The sequence below is a fragment of the Aspergillus fijiensis genome (assembly GCF_003184825.1).
Source record: "Aspergillus fijiensis CBS 313.89 unplaced genomic scaffold BO72scaffold_16, whole genome shotgun sequence".
NCBI lineage: Eukaryota > Fungi > Ascomycota > Eurotiomycetes > Eurotiales > Aspergillaceae > Aspergillus > Aspergillus fijiensis.
In genome coordinates, this window is record NW_024468992.1 from 576,171 (window position 1) to 591,524 (window position 15,354).

Genomic DNA, 15,354 nt, shown 5'->3' on the forward strand with positions numbered 1-15,354 from the left:
TAAGCGTTTGAACCACTTGAAACCCATACAGAGAAGCCCGTGAGAAGGTTTCTACTTTGTTGTTTGGATTTTTTGACTTTTTTTTTTCTTTCTTTCTTTCTTTCTTTCTTCTCGGAAAATCCCTCAGGAACAGGCAGGTAAAGCGTAGCAATGACGGATGATGTAGACTCTTATGATTGGATTGGATTCGAAACCCTGTCAGGCAAGGCAGACGACAGGGTAGGAGGTGAGAAGCGAAGGGAGAAAACAAACGAGCTCTGGAAAGAGCGGGGAGTCTAGAACCCGGGCCGGGAAGAATGGAAGAAGGGGAAAAGGAAGTGCGAATTAACTTAGGGTGCCGGCGGAGACTAATGGGAATTAGTCTAGTGGACGGTGAGAAAAGTGAGTGAGTGAGTGAAGAATTTTTGCATGCAAGTGCAAAAAAAAAGCCTAGGATCCACTTTTGAGGGGGGCCTTGGGAACTTGGCATCGACGATGGGGAACCTCCGGGAACCTCATTCATTCGAAGAAGGAAGAAGAAGAAGAAGAAGAAGAACAAAAAGAGACAGCCGACAGAGATGAAGTTCGGGGAGACCCAAATTGTTTCCCCTGTCAGCCGAAAGGCAAAGACTTTTACCGACAGAGCCATGGTAAAGATCTCCTTCTTCACCCATTCTTTGAGTCCCGGAGGCAAAGAGAGAAAGGAAGGAAGAAACCCGAGTTTTTGGTTCGGGGCTTCAGACCGGAGGAGGGGGAGTTTGCTGTCTGTCGGCTGCGGTTATACTGCCACGCGATGCCTGGCGGGGTGCAACCCTTATTGCCACCGGACCAAGACACGGTAAAGATTATTCCCATTGCAATGAGGCTGGTTAGGCACACACAGCTTTAGTGCTGACCACGGCTACGGGAATCAACCCCACACCACGCTGAGGAAAAAGAATGCCGCAAAAAGAAAGTATGCAATGAAAATGCGTCTGAATGACGCCTATTTTGGGGATTCAATCACAATCACAAGCACAATCACTACCCCGTACGAAGTACGATATACTCACATGGATGGGAGGGTGTGTACGGTACAGTCAGTACAGTGTAGGTAGCAAGCAGCCGATGACGAGTCACACTTCGTATGGAGAATTGATACTATTGAATATTGCTGAAGGATTGCTTTACATACGGAGTATCTACCAATGTATATGCACGGTGTATTCCATGCTCGGCTCATACACCGCAACGGGCAGGTTTACAGGCTGCAGCACCTGTCAGCTTTTCATTCTCAATGGCTACAGTACCTACTACAGTACCTACCTACAAGTAACTTGTACTCAGTACGCAGTACTATGTGCATGATCAATACCACCTTCTGTCTTGAATTTTGACGGTTCTTCAAGCCCCACTATATCTCGTGGCGCTCAGGAACTCTCGCTCTCTCCACTTCCACCACTCTCCAAGAAGCCCCAGGGATCCAATCCACGTCACACCCTTTTCTGGTTTGCTTTTCCCTCTTTGCCTCTTTTTTTCATTCGGGGTTTATTCCTCTTTGGCCTTTTTTTTCTTCTCTTTTCCGCTCAAACAAAGTTTTACCCCTGCGCCATCGCGGGTCATCGTTCGGTTGGTACACCGTAATCGCCAGGCACTCAGCCCGATGACAAGGCCGATGCGTGGGTGACTTGCCCCCCCCATTTGTCTATATAATGGCCTTCATTCGCACGTCTCAGATCGACTCTTTCTTTTCTGCATCCATCGACACTCTCTTGTTCGTACGGTTTGGTTTTAGATCTTTTGATCTGTCACTCTCTTAGATCTGCAGCGCAGATTCGTCCTTCTTTACTACATCAGTCCACTCTCTTATCCTTCTTAAGGATTTCAAAACCCACATCTTCCGTCGTCGTTCAGACATCATATTCCAATCAGCACGCCTGTCTCTCTCTTCTCCATCTACAAGATGTTCTTCAAGACTGCTCTCGTTGCCTCCGTGGCTGGTCTCGCTGCGGCCCTCCCCCACACCCGTCGCCAAAACACCGCTGGTGGTGGTGTCACCATTGTCAACAACATTGGATCCGACGTCTACGCGTGGTCTGTTTCTGATAGAGTCAGTAACATGGAGACCCTTTCTGCGGGCGGCGGATCCTACACCAGCAGCTGGCAAACCAACGACAACGGCGGTGGCATTTCCATCAAGCTCTCCACCTCCCAGTCCCAGGCCGACGTCCTGCAGTTCGAGTACACCCAGTCCGGCGACACCATCTTCTGGGACATGTCCTCCATCAACCTGAGCCCCGACTCCGACTTCGTCAAATACGGCTTCAGCGTCGTTCCCTCCTCGGGTGGCGGCAACTGCCCCACCGTGACCTGCTCTGCTGGCAACACCAACTGCCAAGAGGCCTACCAGCAGCCCGATGACAACCACGCTACCCACGGCTGCCCCATTGACACCAGCTTCACCCTGACCCTGGGTTCCGGCTCTTCGTAAGGTGTCATAGAAGACCCTGAAGCCAGCCTGCCAACTTGCTTCGACGACGACTGCAGCCCGAGGGGCTTTGCTTTGCTTCTTTCTTCTCATCTCTCTCTATTTTTTACTTTCTTTGACTTCTACATGCTCAACCATGTAGTCATCGTCCCCACTTTGACTTCTATGCCTACCGGAAACCAGCGAGTGGAGTTGGAGTCGGCTAGATCGACTTCCAACGACGCTTCTGTGCTTCTGGATGAGGTTTTTCTTCTCTTTTTTTTTTTTTGACTTCCTTTCCCTCGATTCCCACCCCCCAGTTTGTTATGAGAGAACCAAAGGAAATTGGCCTGCTGTTGCCACGCTCATGTCTTTATGATGTACGCAGTGATTTGACATCACACGATTGACGGATAGACCTCGAATAGACAAAAAGAATGACTATTGCTTTCGTTAACCAAGCCATCTGACAGTAACTGAATGACTTTTAAAACAGTAATCCTAATCTGACTGGGTACTAGCAATTGAGAAGGCCTTCCTTGATCTACTCATTTTCAATGCCTGACTCCCTCAGTATCCCTCATTGACCAGATACCAGTGCAAGACCAATCGACTCAATTGTCGACATGGAAGAAACAAGACAAACAAACCCGCAAATCCAAAACCAATAAACCAAACCAATCCCTCATAAACCCCTCCCGCTCCTCTCCCTTTGTATGATCCTTTGACCCCTTGTCCTTGTCCTTGTCCCTGTCCTTTTATTTCTTTATGATATGTGGCTGGACCACAAAACTGACACGTAACAACAGGACACAGGATATACCCCTCTGTGCCTCAAATTGCCAAAGCCACATCGACATTCAAACCAATGAATTGGTGGGGGGGGCCCAACAAGTTTCGGACAAGTCACACGGCACATATTCCGGTACACGCTTCCTCCATGCTAAGTGCTAGTGCTAAGTGCCAATCAATACATCGACTGCTAGCATCTCCGAGATGCTGCAGGTACTATGAAGGTACTGGTCACACAGCAGCCAGACTTTCCAGCCTAACGACTTGTGACAACATGCTCTCCCGGCCGGAGTTAATTAAGGTTGCGGTGTGGTGTGGTGTGTTGTTGTCGATGACAGCCACTAAGGGGGATTGATACTTTGGGATACGAACATCGTCTCACTTCAAAAGGAAACCTGACTTCTACCCTGTCGAAGCAGAGGAAGATTCCGCCCCCGGGGGGGGGGGGGAGGGGGGGTTCATTACCCCCGGGCCCCTCCTACTCCTTCCTTCTTTTCTTCGTCGGAGTCCATGGAGCACACTGGCAAGGAAGGAAGGAACTCAATTACTCATATGAGTACTGTAATTCCATTGATGACGCCATATCCCTCATCCTAGGAAAAACCCAATGGGGCTAACCCGGCGGCAGTGGGCGGATGAAAGGGACAGTCAGAAGAAAAAAGGAAGGAGGGGCAAAAAAAGACCCTCTCAAAAAAGAAAAAAAAAATCCAATGGGCTGTAGCCTGTGCGGCGCCGCGCCTGGACCCTCGACCAAAAGCCAAGTCCCGTCAAGAGAGTCGAATTCGATCCAGAAGAAGTGGGGCTGGGCCCTCCTCCATCGCTCCATCGGGTCCATCGACCAATTCACCACCACTCCCGCCCGCCTCATTATTGTTCCAACCTGGGCTTTGGGCCTTTGATGGCCGTGGACGGAAAGAGGAGGACTCGAGGGGCCCACTTTGGCCTATCTGGTTTGGGGATTAGATAAGCATGGCTTTTTGTTGTTCTATCTTGTTGTTCTTGGTTTGTTTGGGGAGTGTGATGCGGGGAGACGATGATACTCTGGTTTGATAAGGGGTGTCAACTTGCTTTGTTCGCGTGATGATAGCGGTCCTGTGGTCCTGTGGTTGTGTCTTGTGTTGTCTTGTCGGAGGAAGTGGAGAGAAAGAGACAGACAGACAGGCCAGTGAGTCTTTACCAGCGTAGTGGATCTTACAGCCGCCCACACGATGGCCACGCATTATTGCTGGCCCAGATTCATTGATCAATGGCCATCCACGAATCGGGGCTCAACTCTATTGCAAGGTCCATTGTCATTCGTGCCCCATTGTTGGACTGGGGATTAGTCAGGCACTGGTGCATCGTCACTGGTCGCCGGTCACTGGTCCAAGGCGGTTGGGTTCTTGACGTAGCCACCACCGCAACTTATCACTGTAATCTTAATCAAGCTCATGACTTGATAGTTGTTTATCGAGGACTGTAACTCAATCAAGTTTTGTTGGCAAAAAGTGGGCAGACTCAGGTAACCCAGCATGCTGGAGAGTACAGTACAGTGTACAGGCTTACAGTGTAAAAGTGTGGATTCCCAACCCTCCTCCTCCCCGAACCCGGCAATTCGCCGTGGACATCACAATCCCGCCATCTTCCGAGAAACGAATCACAGGGTTCAATCGGTGAACCCTGACACTGTCAGGTTGGCATGCTTTCCAAGGTTCGGGATATGGCTAAATTCTGGGGCCTCGCTCGTGAGCGAGAGCAGGAGAACCGTGGTGTGGCAACTTCTGATGAATCCTCGGCTGAATCTGCTTATGTACACAGTAGACGCATGGCGACTGGCCACCACCATCGGAAGTCGTAGTGGAGCAAATTACCCGACTGGTTTGTCAGTTAAGTGCTGGAACTCATGGGAAAAGATTCAGGCGTGACTCCCAAGATTGCCAGCAGTGGGCAGTATGAAGTTAGTATGAAGTTGGTGGTGCACATTACTAACCGGTCTATACCCTGCGGCCTCACACGAGCACTCAGTACGCCAGTACATCCGGGCTCTTCTCGGAAACCCTGCCCACCCCATTGGATTGGGAACCGGAATAGAAGGCCTTGCGCTGTACTCCGTACCCCATAACTACTCCAGACTGAATTCTACCCAAATTAATCGGATCAATGGTCTGGTCGGCGTGGAGTAGATCTGTACAGTCCCTCATCTTCTGTTCAACGGCGGAAGACAATGCATATACCCGTGCGCATGATTGTGCACTGTAGGTAGGTGGTTCCTGTCATATCATCATGTGAAACTGCCGCGGTTTCAAGTTCCCCGACTCCAGTCTCCAGTCTCCAGTCTCCAGTTTCCATTGGAATTAAGCTTTCCATAGTTGCTGTCATTAATGGACCAAGTGCGGAGTGGTGGTGTACATGTGATGTGTTTGACAATGGGGCTTTTGTGGAGGGATGATATACAATGCAGTGTATGAACTATGTCTGCGGTGCTGGAGACCGGCCGGTGGACACCCAGGAGTATAACTTAGGGTGAAGGATGGGTTTTGCGAACCGGCCGTGACGCCCTTGCTTATTTTGTTTCCCGTGGGTTTCTAAGGACTAACCATGTAGTGGTAGCTGAGGTACTCCATAGTTTGCTTCAAATTCCGTTGTCGGAGCTTGTTTCCCAGAAGGAGGATGGAACAACCTTCTACCATCTGTATATCAGGATTGAGAATCAAATCTAATACGGCAGTTACCTATCGCCAGTCATCCAATTTATTATTCAGCCATCCAATTATCCAACTCCCCAACCCCAACCCCTATTCAACTGATATTGCAGGTATACTATGCAGTAACTAACCCCCAAGACACCGAACAACCCTCCAAATCGATACCGAACAACCCTCCAAATCGATACCGAACAACCCTCCAAATCGATACCGAACACACCCTCCCTCACCGATGAAACAACCGCCTGAAACACTAACCCACCCACACAAAGAAATCAACCACCAAAGAACTGCCTCAGCCACTCCTCACCTCACCGCAATTGACAGTCAATCACCTACTTCCATCCAGCAACCCAAGCCAGCCAGCCGGCCAGCCGGCCAGCCACCTTTCTTCCCCGAGAACAGTTGTAACCAGTAGTCAGTCACACAGGTAGTACTAACTTAGAGCATCGAATACTCAAAATCCCAACCAATGATTGACACCTCACCCCGAGACAATAGCCCCTCCGTATCCATTTATAGAGATAAAAAGGGAGAGCTGTGCACTTGGCTTGCTTTGTATTCATAGAAAGGGGAAAGGGGGGGAACCCCGAGAGGGGCGGTGTAAATGGCTGCACCTGGAAATAGATTCTACGAAGTGACTACTGTCTGTATATGTCGGATTGTTTTGGAATTGGATGGATACGATCTACTCCGTCGTGAGGAGGGTTATTGGAATAGTTACTCCGTACTCCGTATTTCGATAATGCATGGCAATAGTCGCTGCTGTGGCTGTGGCTGTGGTTGTGGTTGTGGTGGACGATGTGACGTGTACTATTGATTGGGAGTGAGTTTGCTATACGAGTCATATTGGTTGTGGGTTGCAAATGCAGGTTACAGGTTACAGGTCATAGGCTGTCAAGGAGAGGGGAGAGAGAGGGTTGGGTTGCGGGTTTGGTTACGGATTATCCTATACAAGAAGGGTGGTGAGGGGAATGAAGAGTTGTAAGGCGGCTGGGCTGGATCGGGATGAATAGTAGCAGGTGTTGGTAGTCATCTGTCTCGCAACCTCTGAGACTTGGGATTTAAGTACCGGTACTTAGGGATATAGTCGTTGCGTAGTTGTAGTCAAAAAGACCTATATTGAAGTACCGTAAGAACAAGCAATCATGCATATTGCTTAGACGACATGCATGCATTAGCTACACGGAGATGTCCGAGCACTCCCCAAATCTCATGATAGATTAGATCAAAGCTCGTCTTGCACAGATACACACACACATCCACAAAATTGTACAGATTCGCATCCCGACCGGAAATATCAATCAACTCCCCGAGACCACTGCCAGTCCCTCATAGATCTTCTGCTTCACGGCCAGGAAACTACCCGCCCCTTTACGCCCGGGGACCATCGCTGCTGACTGCGCCGATGCCTCGATTTCAATCCGGCCCGTCGCCGACTTGCGCACGGCCACCATCCCATCGATCAACAGCGTTCCCTCCCCCCTGAATTCCGCAGTGTGCCCGGCCCCCTGCATGAGCTTTCGTAAATCCGCCAAACGGAGGTCGCCCACGTGGAGAGGCCGGGTCATGGATCGCGTTCCCGCCGCCATGTTGGCCGGCAGAACATCAAGCAAGGGGTAAATATCGGATTTGTCGGTCGGCGGCGGCGGTGGCGGTGGCTGCTGCTGCTGCTGCTTTGTCGACTCGGCTTCAGAATCCGTGGCAGGATTCGTCTCCTCCTGCGGCAACACCTTCTGCTTCTTGTGCGGGCCCTCCTGATCCTGTTCTGCTGTTGCGGGCTGAGGCTGAGACTCAGGGCCCCGAAGCTGTCCCGTCAAGGTGACCACACCCAGGCTGCGTACATGCTGCCACTTCAATCGTCGGAACAGGTGGTTGCTCAGCTTGACCATCCAAGCGTTCGTGTCAACGCTGGCGTCGACCGTCTCTCCGTTGACCGGAGTGAAAATCACTGCCGAATCCGCGGATGCGGGGACGTCGACGTCGACCTTAGCTGCAAGGAGCTTCTGGCATTCGTCGGCCAGGGCCGTCGTCTCCTGTTTCATGCCTCCAACCAGGATCAGCTTGCGGGGTTGAATCAGTGGAATGAGCATCTCTAAGCTGCGCTTGTCATGCAGACCGGTGAAGTCCACATACGCGAGGCGCGCTTTGATGGTCAGGCTCGCCTTCTCGAAGACGACCTTGGCCGGCCCTTCAAATGCCTGACCTTCCGGCTCATCGTCAGAAGAGGCAGCAGCATCAGCGGCCTCGCCGTCTTCCATAACGCTCAGCTCATCCGCTGTGCTGATATCCTTCTTCGAGGCCTCGCCCTGTCCTTGGTGGCGCTTGCCACCACTGCTGGACAAACGGCGTCCATTCGGTCCGCTTTCGTCCCATCGTCGCTTTTGTCCTAATCTCATTTGGGAGTCGGTCCGACGTTGCTGCATATCAGCTTCCTCGCGCTCCTCCGCCCGAAGATATTCCTCGGGTCTGATGAATTCACCATACTCATCACCCCGCTTCCGAGGAGCCACGTAGGGAAACATCCGCTCGCGGCCTTTTTTGCCTCGGACGTCGTAGTCGTAGACGTTCTTCCGTCGTAAGAGAATGTTGACACCAAGATCTTCATCCCTGAGCCCCAGCTTACTGCGGTTACCATGAGCTAAGGTTGTGGACAGGGTCAATACCCTTCCCTGCTGCTCGGTCTCCGAGTCTTCTGATGACGAACTAGATTGGTCATCAAGTACGTCTGCGGCAGGGTCGGTGTTCTCCTGCCCTCCTGTTTGAGTGGTATCTTCCAGCTCTCTCTTTGTAGCGAGGTACTGTTGGTAAAGCATTTGCTCACCAGCGTCGAGAGGCGCACGGCGCACCTCGGACCATGAGAGCTCTCTTCCACCACTGTGCACCTGCTCCAGCATCTCGCCGTCCGCGGCCTTCTCAAGTGCAACCCCATCCTTCCTTTCTTCATACCATTCCCAGATCATGCCGCCAAGAGTCTTCCTGTGACGGTTCTCCCGATGATTACTGGAAACTTTCTCCTTGTGTAGAGGCTCGGTAAGAAGCAGCAGGTTGTTGGCGCCGTCGGCTACCAGGCGGAGCGACTCCTTTGCGAATCCCCAATCCAGCGACGTATCAGAGGCCAGAATTACCTTTGGTGTCTGGTCGGTGAGGATCTTCTCGAGTCGCTTCCTCTTTTCGATGATCTTGAGGTGCTTGAAAGTGAACGGTCCCACGCCTCTGCCCTCGGTCTTGTTTTGTCCTCCGGACCGCGGACCGTCGTTGTTCGACTGCGCCTGGCCCGTTGTCGCATCAACCCCTTCCGCAGCTTCAAACTCGCGCACTATGTTCTCATCCATCCATTCCAGCATGCTCCTCGCAAGTCTCATGGTTGTGTTGGCCTTCTTGCCCGCCATGTACAATCCTGCCGTTCGCAGCACATCGTCGCCCTGACCAGTGCCCGCTGCATCGCGCCAGGCGTGCTCCAGCGCATAGACCAGCTCCAGAACACGAGCACTAGTATCCGTCGGGATCAAGACCGTGCCGCCCTTGGCAACCGTGCTCCGAATCATGTCAAGGAGCAGGTCGTCGCGCTTCTTCCGTCCGCCAGGGAGAGCAAACTTCTCGCCTCCGCGGGTACTACACACGAGCGCTGTTGGCTTGCGCAGCTGCTCGATGACCTCCGTCCCGCTTGCCCCCGAGCCGCCGAACCACGCCGCTCCCGCCACGACACTCTCGCGGGCCTGGTTCCAGTCGACCGCGTAGACGATAGATTCCATCCCATGCTGGATATGCCATATCGTACCACCCACGGTGTGTCCAGCATTGTAAGCAGTCAAGGTCAGGCCGTCCAGAGGCGGGGACCAAGGGGAACGGAGCGGTTGGTGAGGTTGCGAGTATTTCAATGGATGAATCAGCGAGAAGTAGCGCGCGATGTCTTCGGCGGTGGGGGGTTGGAGCAAGATGCGACCTGCATGTGCAGCCTCGGGGCTTTCGTCGCCTTCGACGACGGATGCTGCGGCCGACGCGGCGGAAGTGGATGCTCCAGATTCCGATATCGGGGATTCGGGTAGGAATGTCGCAGCCAGAGGCGAGGATGCATATAGGTCTTGGAGAAGTGTGCGACCGAGGGCAATGACGGGACTCGTGGCGTAGACGGGGATCTTAGTGAACGAAGGGAAGGTCTTGCAGCAGTGGGCAAAGGCACCGATGTGTGCAGGGGTCGCGTGGGTTAGGAGGATCAACGATATTGTAGGAACGTGTCTGTTGTATAAGATATGTATGATTAGAGAGGATTGTCTTCATCAGAGAGCTCAGAATATCTCAAGGAACAAGCATGGCTCACTTTTCCAGCTCCTGCAGGTCAAGGGGATCGAAGGTGTCATCCCAACCGACATCCACCAGGATTTTTATCCCTCCCTCAAGCTGCAATATCGACTGCGATGCCTTCGATGCGGATGACTGAGCACCGAGCAAAGGAGTGAAGGTGAACATCTTGACCGGACCGAATTTCGTCACGCGCTCCTTGGGGAGAGCTTCGGCTGTATAAGTGAGATAGTAGTGTCGCGAGGACGGCAAGATGCTCCAATCAAGTCATCGATACGAGAGGTTAATGAGAGAGACAGTCTAGGTATACCGAGTTAATTGCACGTTCAGACAAGTCCGCTGGATTAGACACACCTGGCGCAGGATTTTGGACCTGGTGCCAGTCGGTCGGATGTTGTCGCTTTCGTTGAGCGCCGGGCGATGAAGCCATCGCGGGTCGCGGTTTGTCTTGTTTGCATTGGCCGCTTTATCCTTCAAGGTTCTTTGTTTGTCCGCCGCGGCATTGACCCTCTTTCCAGCCAACTGGCTTCAGTACTAAAGGAGGACAAATTATGACTCCAACTCTTGTCGCTTGAGCATTGGCGATGTAATCGAGTTTCAATAGCATTGGAGCGCGCCTTTTCCTACTTGAACTAATACACCGATCCCGATCCAGACCATGAAACACGGAACCTCTATTCCCCGCAACTTCACATCTATACACTGTATAAGGCAACTGCTCAGGCTGTCATTATAAGTGGATGAAAGAACATGGAACTGGAACATCATAACTAACTGAAAAGATAGTGGCTAGCCTAACGGCAGAAATCTCGTCAATAGAAGTCTCAGTTTCTGATTCGTTAAAAGGCACTTCGCGTCGGAACCGATATTCGATTCGGTCTGCGGATCCGATACTTTGGTTATAGAAGTTCGGAGCCGATGGGAACTAATGCGGGGAGGATTTCTCAGGACTGTACAGGACTATATTGTACACCCCTCGGACATTATATTGTATCTACTGTTGCGGCTCCGAGAATCGTGCAGATCTCTCACGTCAAACTCTTCATGCAGTATAAATTCATGGTTCCTACCTCCCGTCTTCATGGCTCAGACTCTATCAAACCACTGCAGAATGATCTAGTGTCTCTGCAATCTTCCCCAATCACCCCATTCCCTCGCAAATATACTGGCACTTCCTGCTTCATTTATCATCCTCCTGCACCAACATCAGCGATATGATCAGACCAGCTATTGTCATTGTCCCAGGCTCCTGGCATCGGCCGCAGCACTATCGGCGTCTAGTCGACGGGCTGGCGAAATTCAATTACCAGGCAGTAGGTGTGACACTGCCCTCCGTGGACTCCAGCCATCCCCTCAGCAGCTGGGCCACCGATGCAGAGGCCATCCGCAAGGTCATCCTGGGCTACATTGACGCAGGCCGGGACGTGATCACCGTGGCTCATTCTTTTGGCGGAATCCCCATGTCAGAAGCAGTCAAGGGCTTGGGCAAGAGCACCCGCGAAAGCGCAGGCCTCAAAGGTGGTGTTCTCCAGTTGATGTATATGGCTGCCATGGCACTGCCAGAAGGCCAGAACCATGTTGGGCAAATCAAACCTCAGACGCCCGAAGAAGAGGAGCTCGAACGGCAGCGGCAGGAGTATGTAGCGAAGCATGGTGGGATGCGCTTCACAGAGGTGTGATTGTTGTTCTCGTTCTGTCGTCGCAAAATGGCCCGCTTGGCTGACCATATCTTCTAATAACATAGGATGGAGCGATGATCGTGGACAGGGAAGCAGCGCGCGAGGTCTTCTATAATCGATGCGACCCTGCCGACGTGGAGGAAGCGCTTGATCTGCTAGGCTCGTACCCCGTCGGCCCGCTGTCCGTGCCAGTGACTTACACGGCCTATCGCGAAATTCCCAGTACGTATATTGTCTGCGAGAATGATAGGGCTTTGCCGCTTTCTGTGCAAGAGCGGATGGTCGCTCAAAGTGAGGGAGCGCTGCAGGTTGAACGGTGTCAAGAAGGACACTCCCCGTTTTTGAGCAATCCACAGTTCATCGTGGATTGCGTCCGCAGGGCTGCTGGGGAGGATATCTAAGCTGTTTCTGCGATGATTTCTGCCTGTATAATAGGATTTTTATTGGTCATTGAGCTACCCATACTCGTGGATCTGAAATGTGATGATAACCTCGTAACTTCGATACCGATGCACATTGGAAAGTAGAATTCATGGAATAGTTGCTGATATAGGCTCTTATTAGTCACCAAGCGACAGAGTCCGCTGACTTAACAGTGAGTCAGCGAGGTAAGAAATCGCCGCCGGTTTTACCCGCAAGGGCAGTCACTCGCTTGCCTTCTGGATCTATAGCTATGTTATGATGCAGGTCCAGCTCCAAACTTGAATCCTAACATTGCTTATAATCATTTCTTCTTACTCGTGTCGGTGAACTTCCATCTATACTCAAGAATGAGCTCATGAATATCCCTGCTTCTCCTTGGAGATTCTGGTCCGAATGTCCCACATGCAAGTCTCGAGGGTGGTGAAACCGTCATTTCCCACTGCTCGGCGTCGCCAGAACACAAGCTGTGATCCATGCCGTCGCTCGAAGCGGCGATGTGTCATACTGTCCCTTACTGATGACGAACCCGCTGCTATATGTACCAACTGCAAGCGATTGAACCATCACTGCACCTTTGACTTTATCAAGTCTGTCTCTTCAAGGCCGAGGAAGCGCAAAGACCCAGCAGGTGTTGGCGCACAGCTACTGCACCTTAACCAGTCGCAGGTTCACAATCAGAGGGATGAGACACTGATCAATTGCCTGGGAGATGGTTTTGAAGTCAATATTGGCACTAGCGATGAAGACTTCACATCGTGGCTCAATTTCGATATTGAGCTGTCTCAGAGCACCAGCACCGATATATACGACCCGTTCTCGGCCTCATCACTGGACTCTTCAAGGGCTACAGAAGCGCTTGGTGAGCCATCTTTACCTTCTCCGTCGGCAGCTTCACGGGCAGAACACCAGTCTCTGTCAACCAACCCCCAGTCAATGCTCGTGGGCAGGAGTAGGAATAGCCCGATACGCCTGTTGAATTCAAAACTGGAAGCGACGGTGCTCGACGAGTGTCTTGCTTCGATCTACAATACCATCGTAAGGGATTCTGCGTCAAGGTTTATAGATTATGAGTGCAACCTTTCTGCATCGGGTCATCCCTATTATCTCGAAAGTAGATTCTCTGAGCAGGCAGAACTTGGTAAGCTGTGCCCTCAGTCTAAATATGGATCGAAACCATCTCAGAACCTATCAAGACTCATGACAAGCTCTAGGGGGCGCCAACAAGCACCTATCCTCTCAACTGTCAGCGACTCAGGGTATTCGACACCCTAGAATGACTATGCTGGGCGCTGTGCGGTTCCTAGATCATTTTAGTCACCTCTACGGCAACAAACTAAGCATCGCAGCTCGGAAACAGTCAGACACGGTTCTGAAAGCAGTGCTTCGAGTGTTTTCCCTTCAATGGCTGCCCACATCGGAGGGGGTGTCACCTGCAGGACAGCACGCAGGCCGTGATGCTCTCGTTGACACTTTCCATGACTCCTGGATAAAGGCACGGTCACTTATCCAAGGCAGTTTGCCAGTCCCGTCATTTCGGGTGGTGTGTGCCATTCTTCTCTTCGATGGTATCGTCATTCCTTCCCACGCATATGACAGGCCAGACGGAACGACTGTCAGGGTGCACGAATTTCTCGACATCGGGCTGCAGAAGCTGTCCCGTCTGGATGATCTCGTCCGGAAGTATTGCCGTCAACTGGGGCCCACATCACTTTACGGGACCTTATTACATTCCAGTCTAGACATCATCCGCTGGGGAGGTTATATCCGGGACATTGGGGCCGCTCTTTTCACAGATTATCAGTGCAAGCTCCCTGAGCTGCTTGGTCACAGGAAAGGTTAGCTTTAGTCATTCACACACAATATCTTCTCAACTCGTCTGAATCGATCACAGTGTCCCTGGAGAATAATTCGACACTACCGCCGCCAATCAACCATATCCACCCCAGCGATCTCGATGCTAGTATCCCACGGATCTATCGCACTGCTGTAGCAAGAGCTTTTTCCATATGGCGAATGATGATCAAAGTCAAGGATCTCATCCCACCCAGCGGCACCACTAACAACAAACACGCACTTCCTCCCACATCATGGGAAATCATAGCGTCGACCATGACCGCAGTAGACGACTACAACCACACCCTCCGCCCATTCATGGCGCATTGCATGGAGAGCTACGCCCACCTCTCCACCGAGTCCAAGATCTACGCATGTATGTCACCACGCATTGAACTACCAAACAGTCCCCTCTACCCCAGCTACTCACACACCGCAGCCCCTGCGCTCTATCTACCCTGAACCTTCGCCCCACCAAACAACCGACCCAACTAACCTGCCCCTTTTCTCTTAACAGTATCTGTCCTAACCTTCTGGGACCTCGGAACCCTGATTTTCGCCCAAACACTAACCTCCATCCTCCACCACCTCTCCCTCAACCACGACTCCTCTTCCTCACTACTCCCCATCACAGAATCACACATCCGTACTCTCCAAGAGACCGCCGTAATCTCCATCGCTCAAGCGATAGGATGTTCTCTCACCCACCCTGTTGCACACGACACCTTCAACCTGCAAAACGGATTGAGCGCGGACCTCCCCCTCACCGCGTATCATATCACCCCGACGCTTATGGTCACGGCCTTGCGTCTGGCGATCGAGACCAGTATTGAGCTTTGGCTCGGAGGTCTGGGGTCAGGGTCAGCCTATCAAGCCGGCAATATTGGTGGTGGTGGTGGTGGTGGTGACGATGATGAAGATGATGATAGTGTCTGGCAGGAGCGGGTCGATGTACTCGTCAAAGGGCTCTTGTCGTTAGAGGTGACCATCGGCGGATCGCAGGCGGTAGCGCCGGTACTGGAGGATCTGTTGCGGAGGTATGGGGATGTGGTGTCTGAGTGTTGGAGCTGCGAGTTTTAGGAAGTTGACACCCGATGTCATGGTTGTATACTAGCTCCTGTAAATAGAAGTGTACAGCATCAGAAATCCCCATTCGCCACTTACTGTGAGTTCAACATATCGGTTACCAGTTTGCTCCCAATAACTTACATATACA

At 51.9% G+C, this 15,354-nt stretch overlaps 4 protein-coding genes across 4 annotated transcripts; 3 read left to right on the forward strand and 1 right to left on the reverse strand.

The window, feature by feature from the left end:
* Window positions 1-1,921: 1,921 nt before the first annotated feature.
* BO72DRAFT_361840 (putative extracellular thaumatin domain protein) lies at window positions 1,922-2,434 on the forward strand (the record flags this gene model as incomplete). Its single annotated transcript, XM_040940750.1, has 1 exon — window positions 1,922-2,434. A coding segment is annotated over one exon (513 nt), but the record flags the coding sequence as incomplete, so codon positions are not given.
* A 4,616-nt stretch (window positions 2,435-7,050) lies between these two features.
* BO72DRAFT_446976 (cleavage polyadenylation factor subunit CFT2) lies at window positions 7,051-10,586 on the reverse strand. The gene is made up of 2 exons (XM_040944422.1): window positions 10,223-10,586; window positions 7,051-10,140 (listed from the first exon to the last, which is right to left on the reverse strand). Exons 1-2 carry the CDS (start codon window positions 10,369-10,371, stop codon window positions 7,206-7,208), a joined length of 3,084 nt encoding a protein of 1,027 aa, XP_040802770.1. The 5' UTR covers window positions 10,372-10,586; the 3' UTR covers window positions 7,051-7,205.
* Window positions 10,587-11,235: 649 nt separating this feature from the next.
* BO72DRAFT_476624 (alpha/beta hydrolase) lies at window positions 11,236-12,283 on the forward strand (the record flags this gene model as incomplete). Its single annotated transcript, XM_040947393.1, has 2 exons — window positions 11,236-11,876; window positions 11,948-12,283. Exons 1-2 carry the CDS (start codon window positions 11,418-11,420, stop codon window positions 12,281-12,283), a joined length of 795 nt encoding a protein of 264 aa, XP_040802771.1. The 5' UTR covers window positions 11,236-11,417.
* Window positions 12,284-12,556: 273 nt separating this feature from the next.
* Window positions 12,557-15,295, forward strand: BO72DRAFT_476625 (Zn(II)2Cys6 transcription factor domain-containing protein). Its single transcript, XM_040947394.1, has 4 exons — window positions 12,557-13,443; window positions 13,517-14,140; window positions 14,197-14,514; window positions 14,656-15,295. The coding sequence occupies exons 1-4, from the start codon at window positions 12,699-12,701 to the stop codon at window positions 15,216-15,218; spliced, it is 2,250 nt and encodes a 749-aa protein (XP_040802772.1). The 5' UTR covers window positions 12,557-12,698; the 3' UTR covers window positions 15,219-15,295.
* Window positions 15,296-15,354: the final 59 nt, after the last annotated feature.

Bases quoted from the DNA above. Each gene is read 5' to 3' on its own strand.
- BO72DRAFT_446976 (XM_040944422.1), bottom strand. From the start codon at position 10,371: ATGTTCACCTTCACTCCTTTGCTCGGTGCTCAGTCATCCGCATCGAAG. The intron at 10,141-10,222 runs GTGAGCCATGCT...CTTATACAACAG, and splicing joins GACCTGCAGGAGCTGGAAAA to ACACGTTCCTACAATATCGT.
- BO72DRAFT_476625 (XM_040947394.1), top strand. From the start codon at position 12,699: ATGTCCCACATGCAAGTCTCGAGGGTGGTGAAACCGTCATTTCCCACT. The intron at 14,141-14,196 runs GTTAGCTTTAGT...AATCGATCACAG, and splicing joins GCTGCTTGGTCACAGGAAAG to TGTCCCTGGAGAATAATTCG. The intron at 14,515-14,655 runs GTATGTCACCAC...TTCTCTTAACAG, and splicing joins CGAGTCCAAGATCTACGCAT to TATCTGTCCTAACCTTCTGG.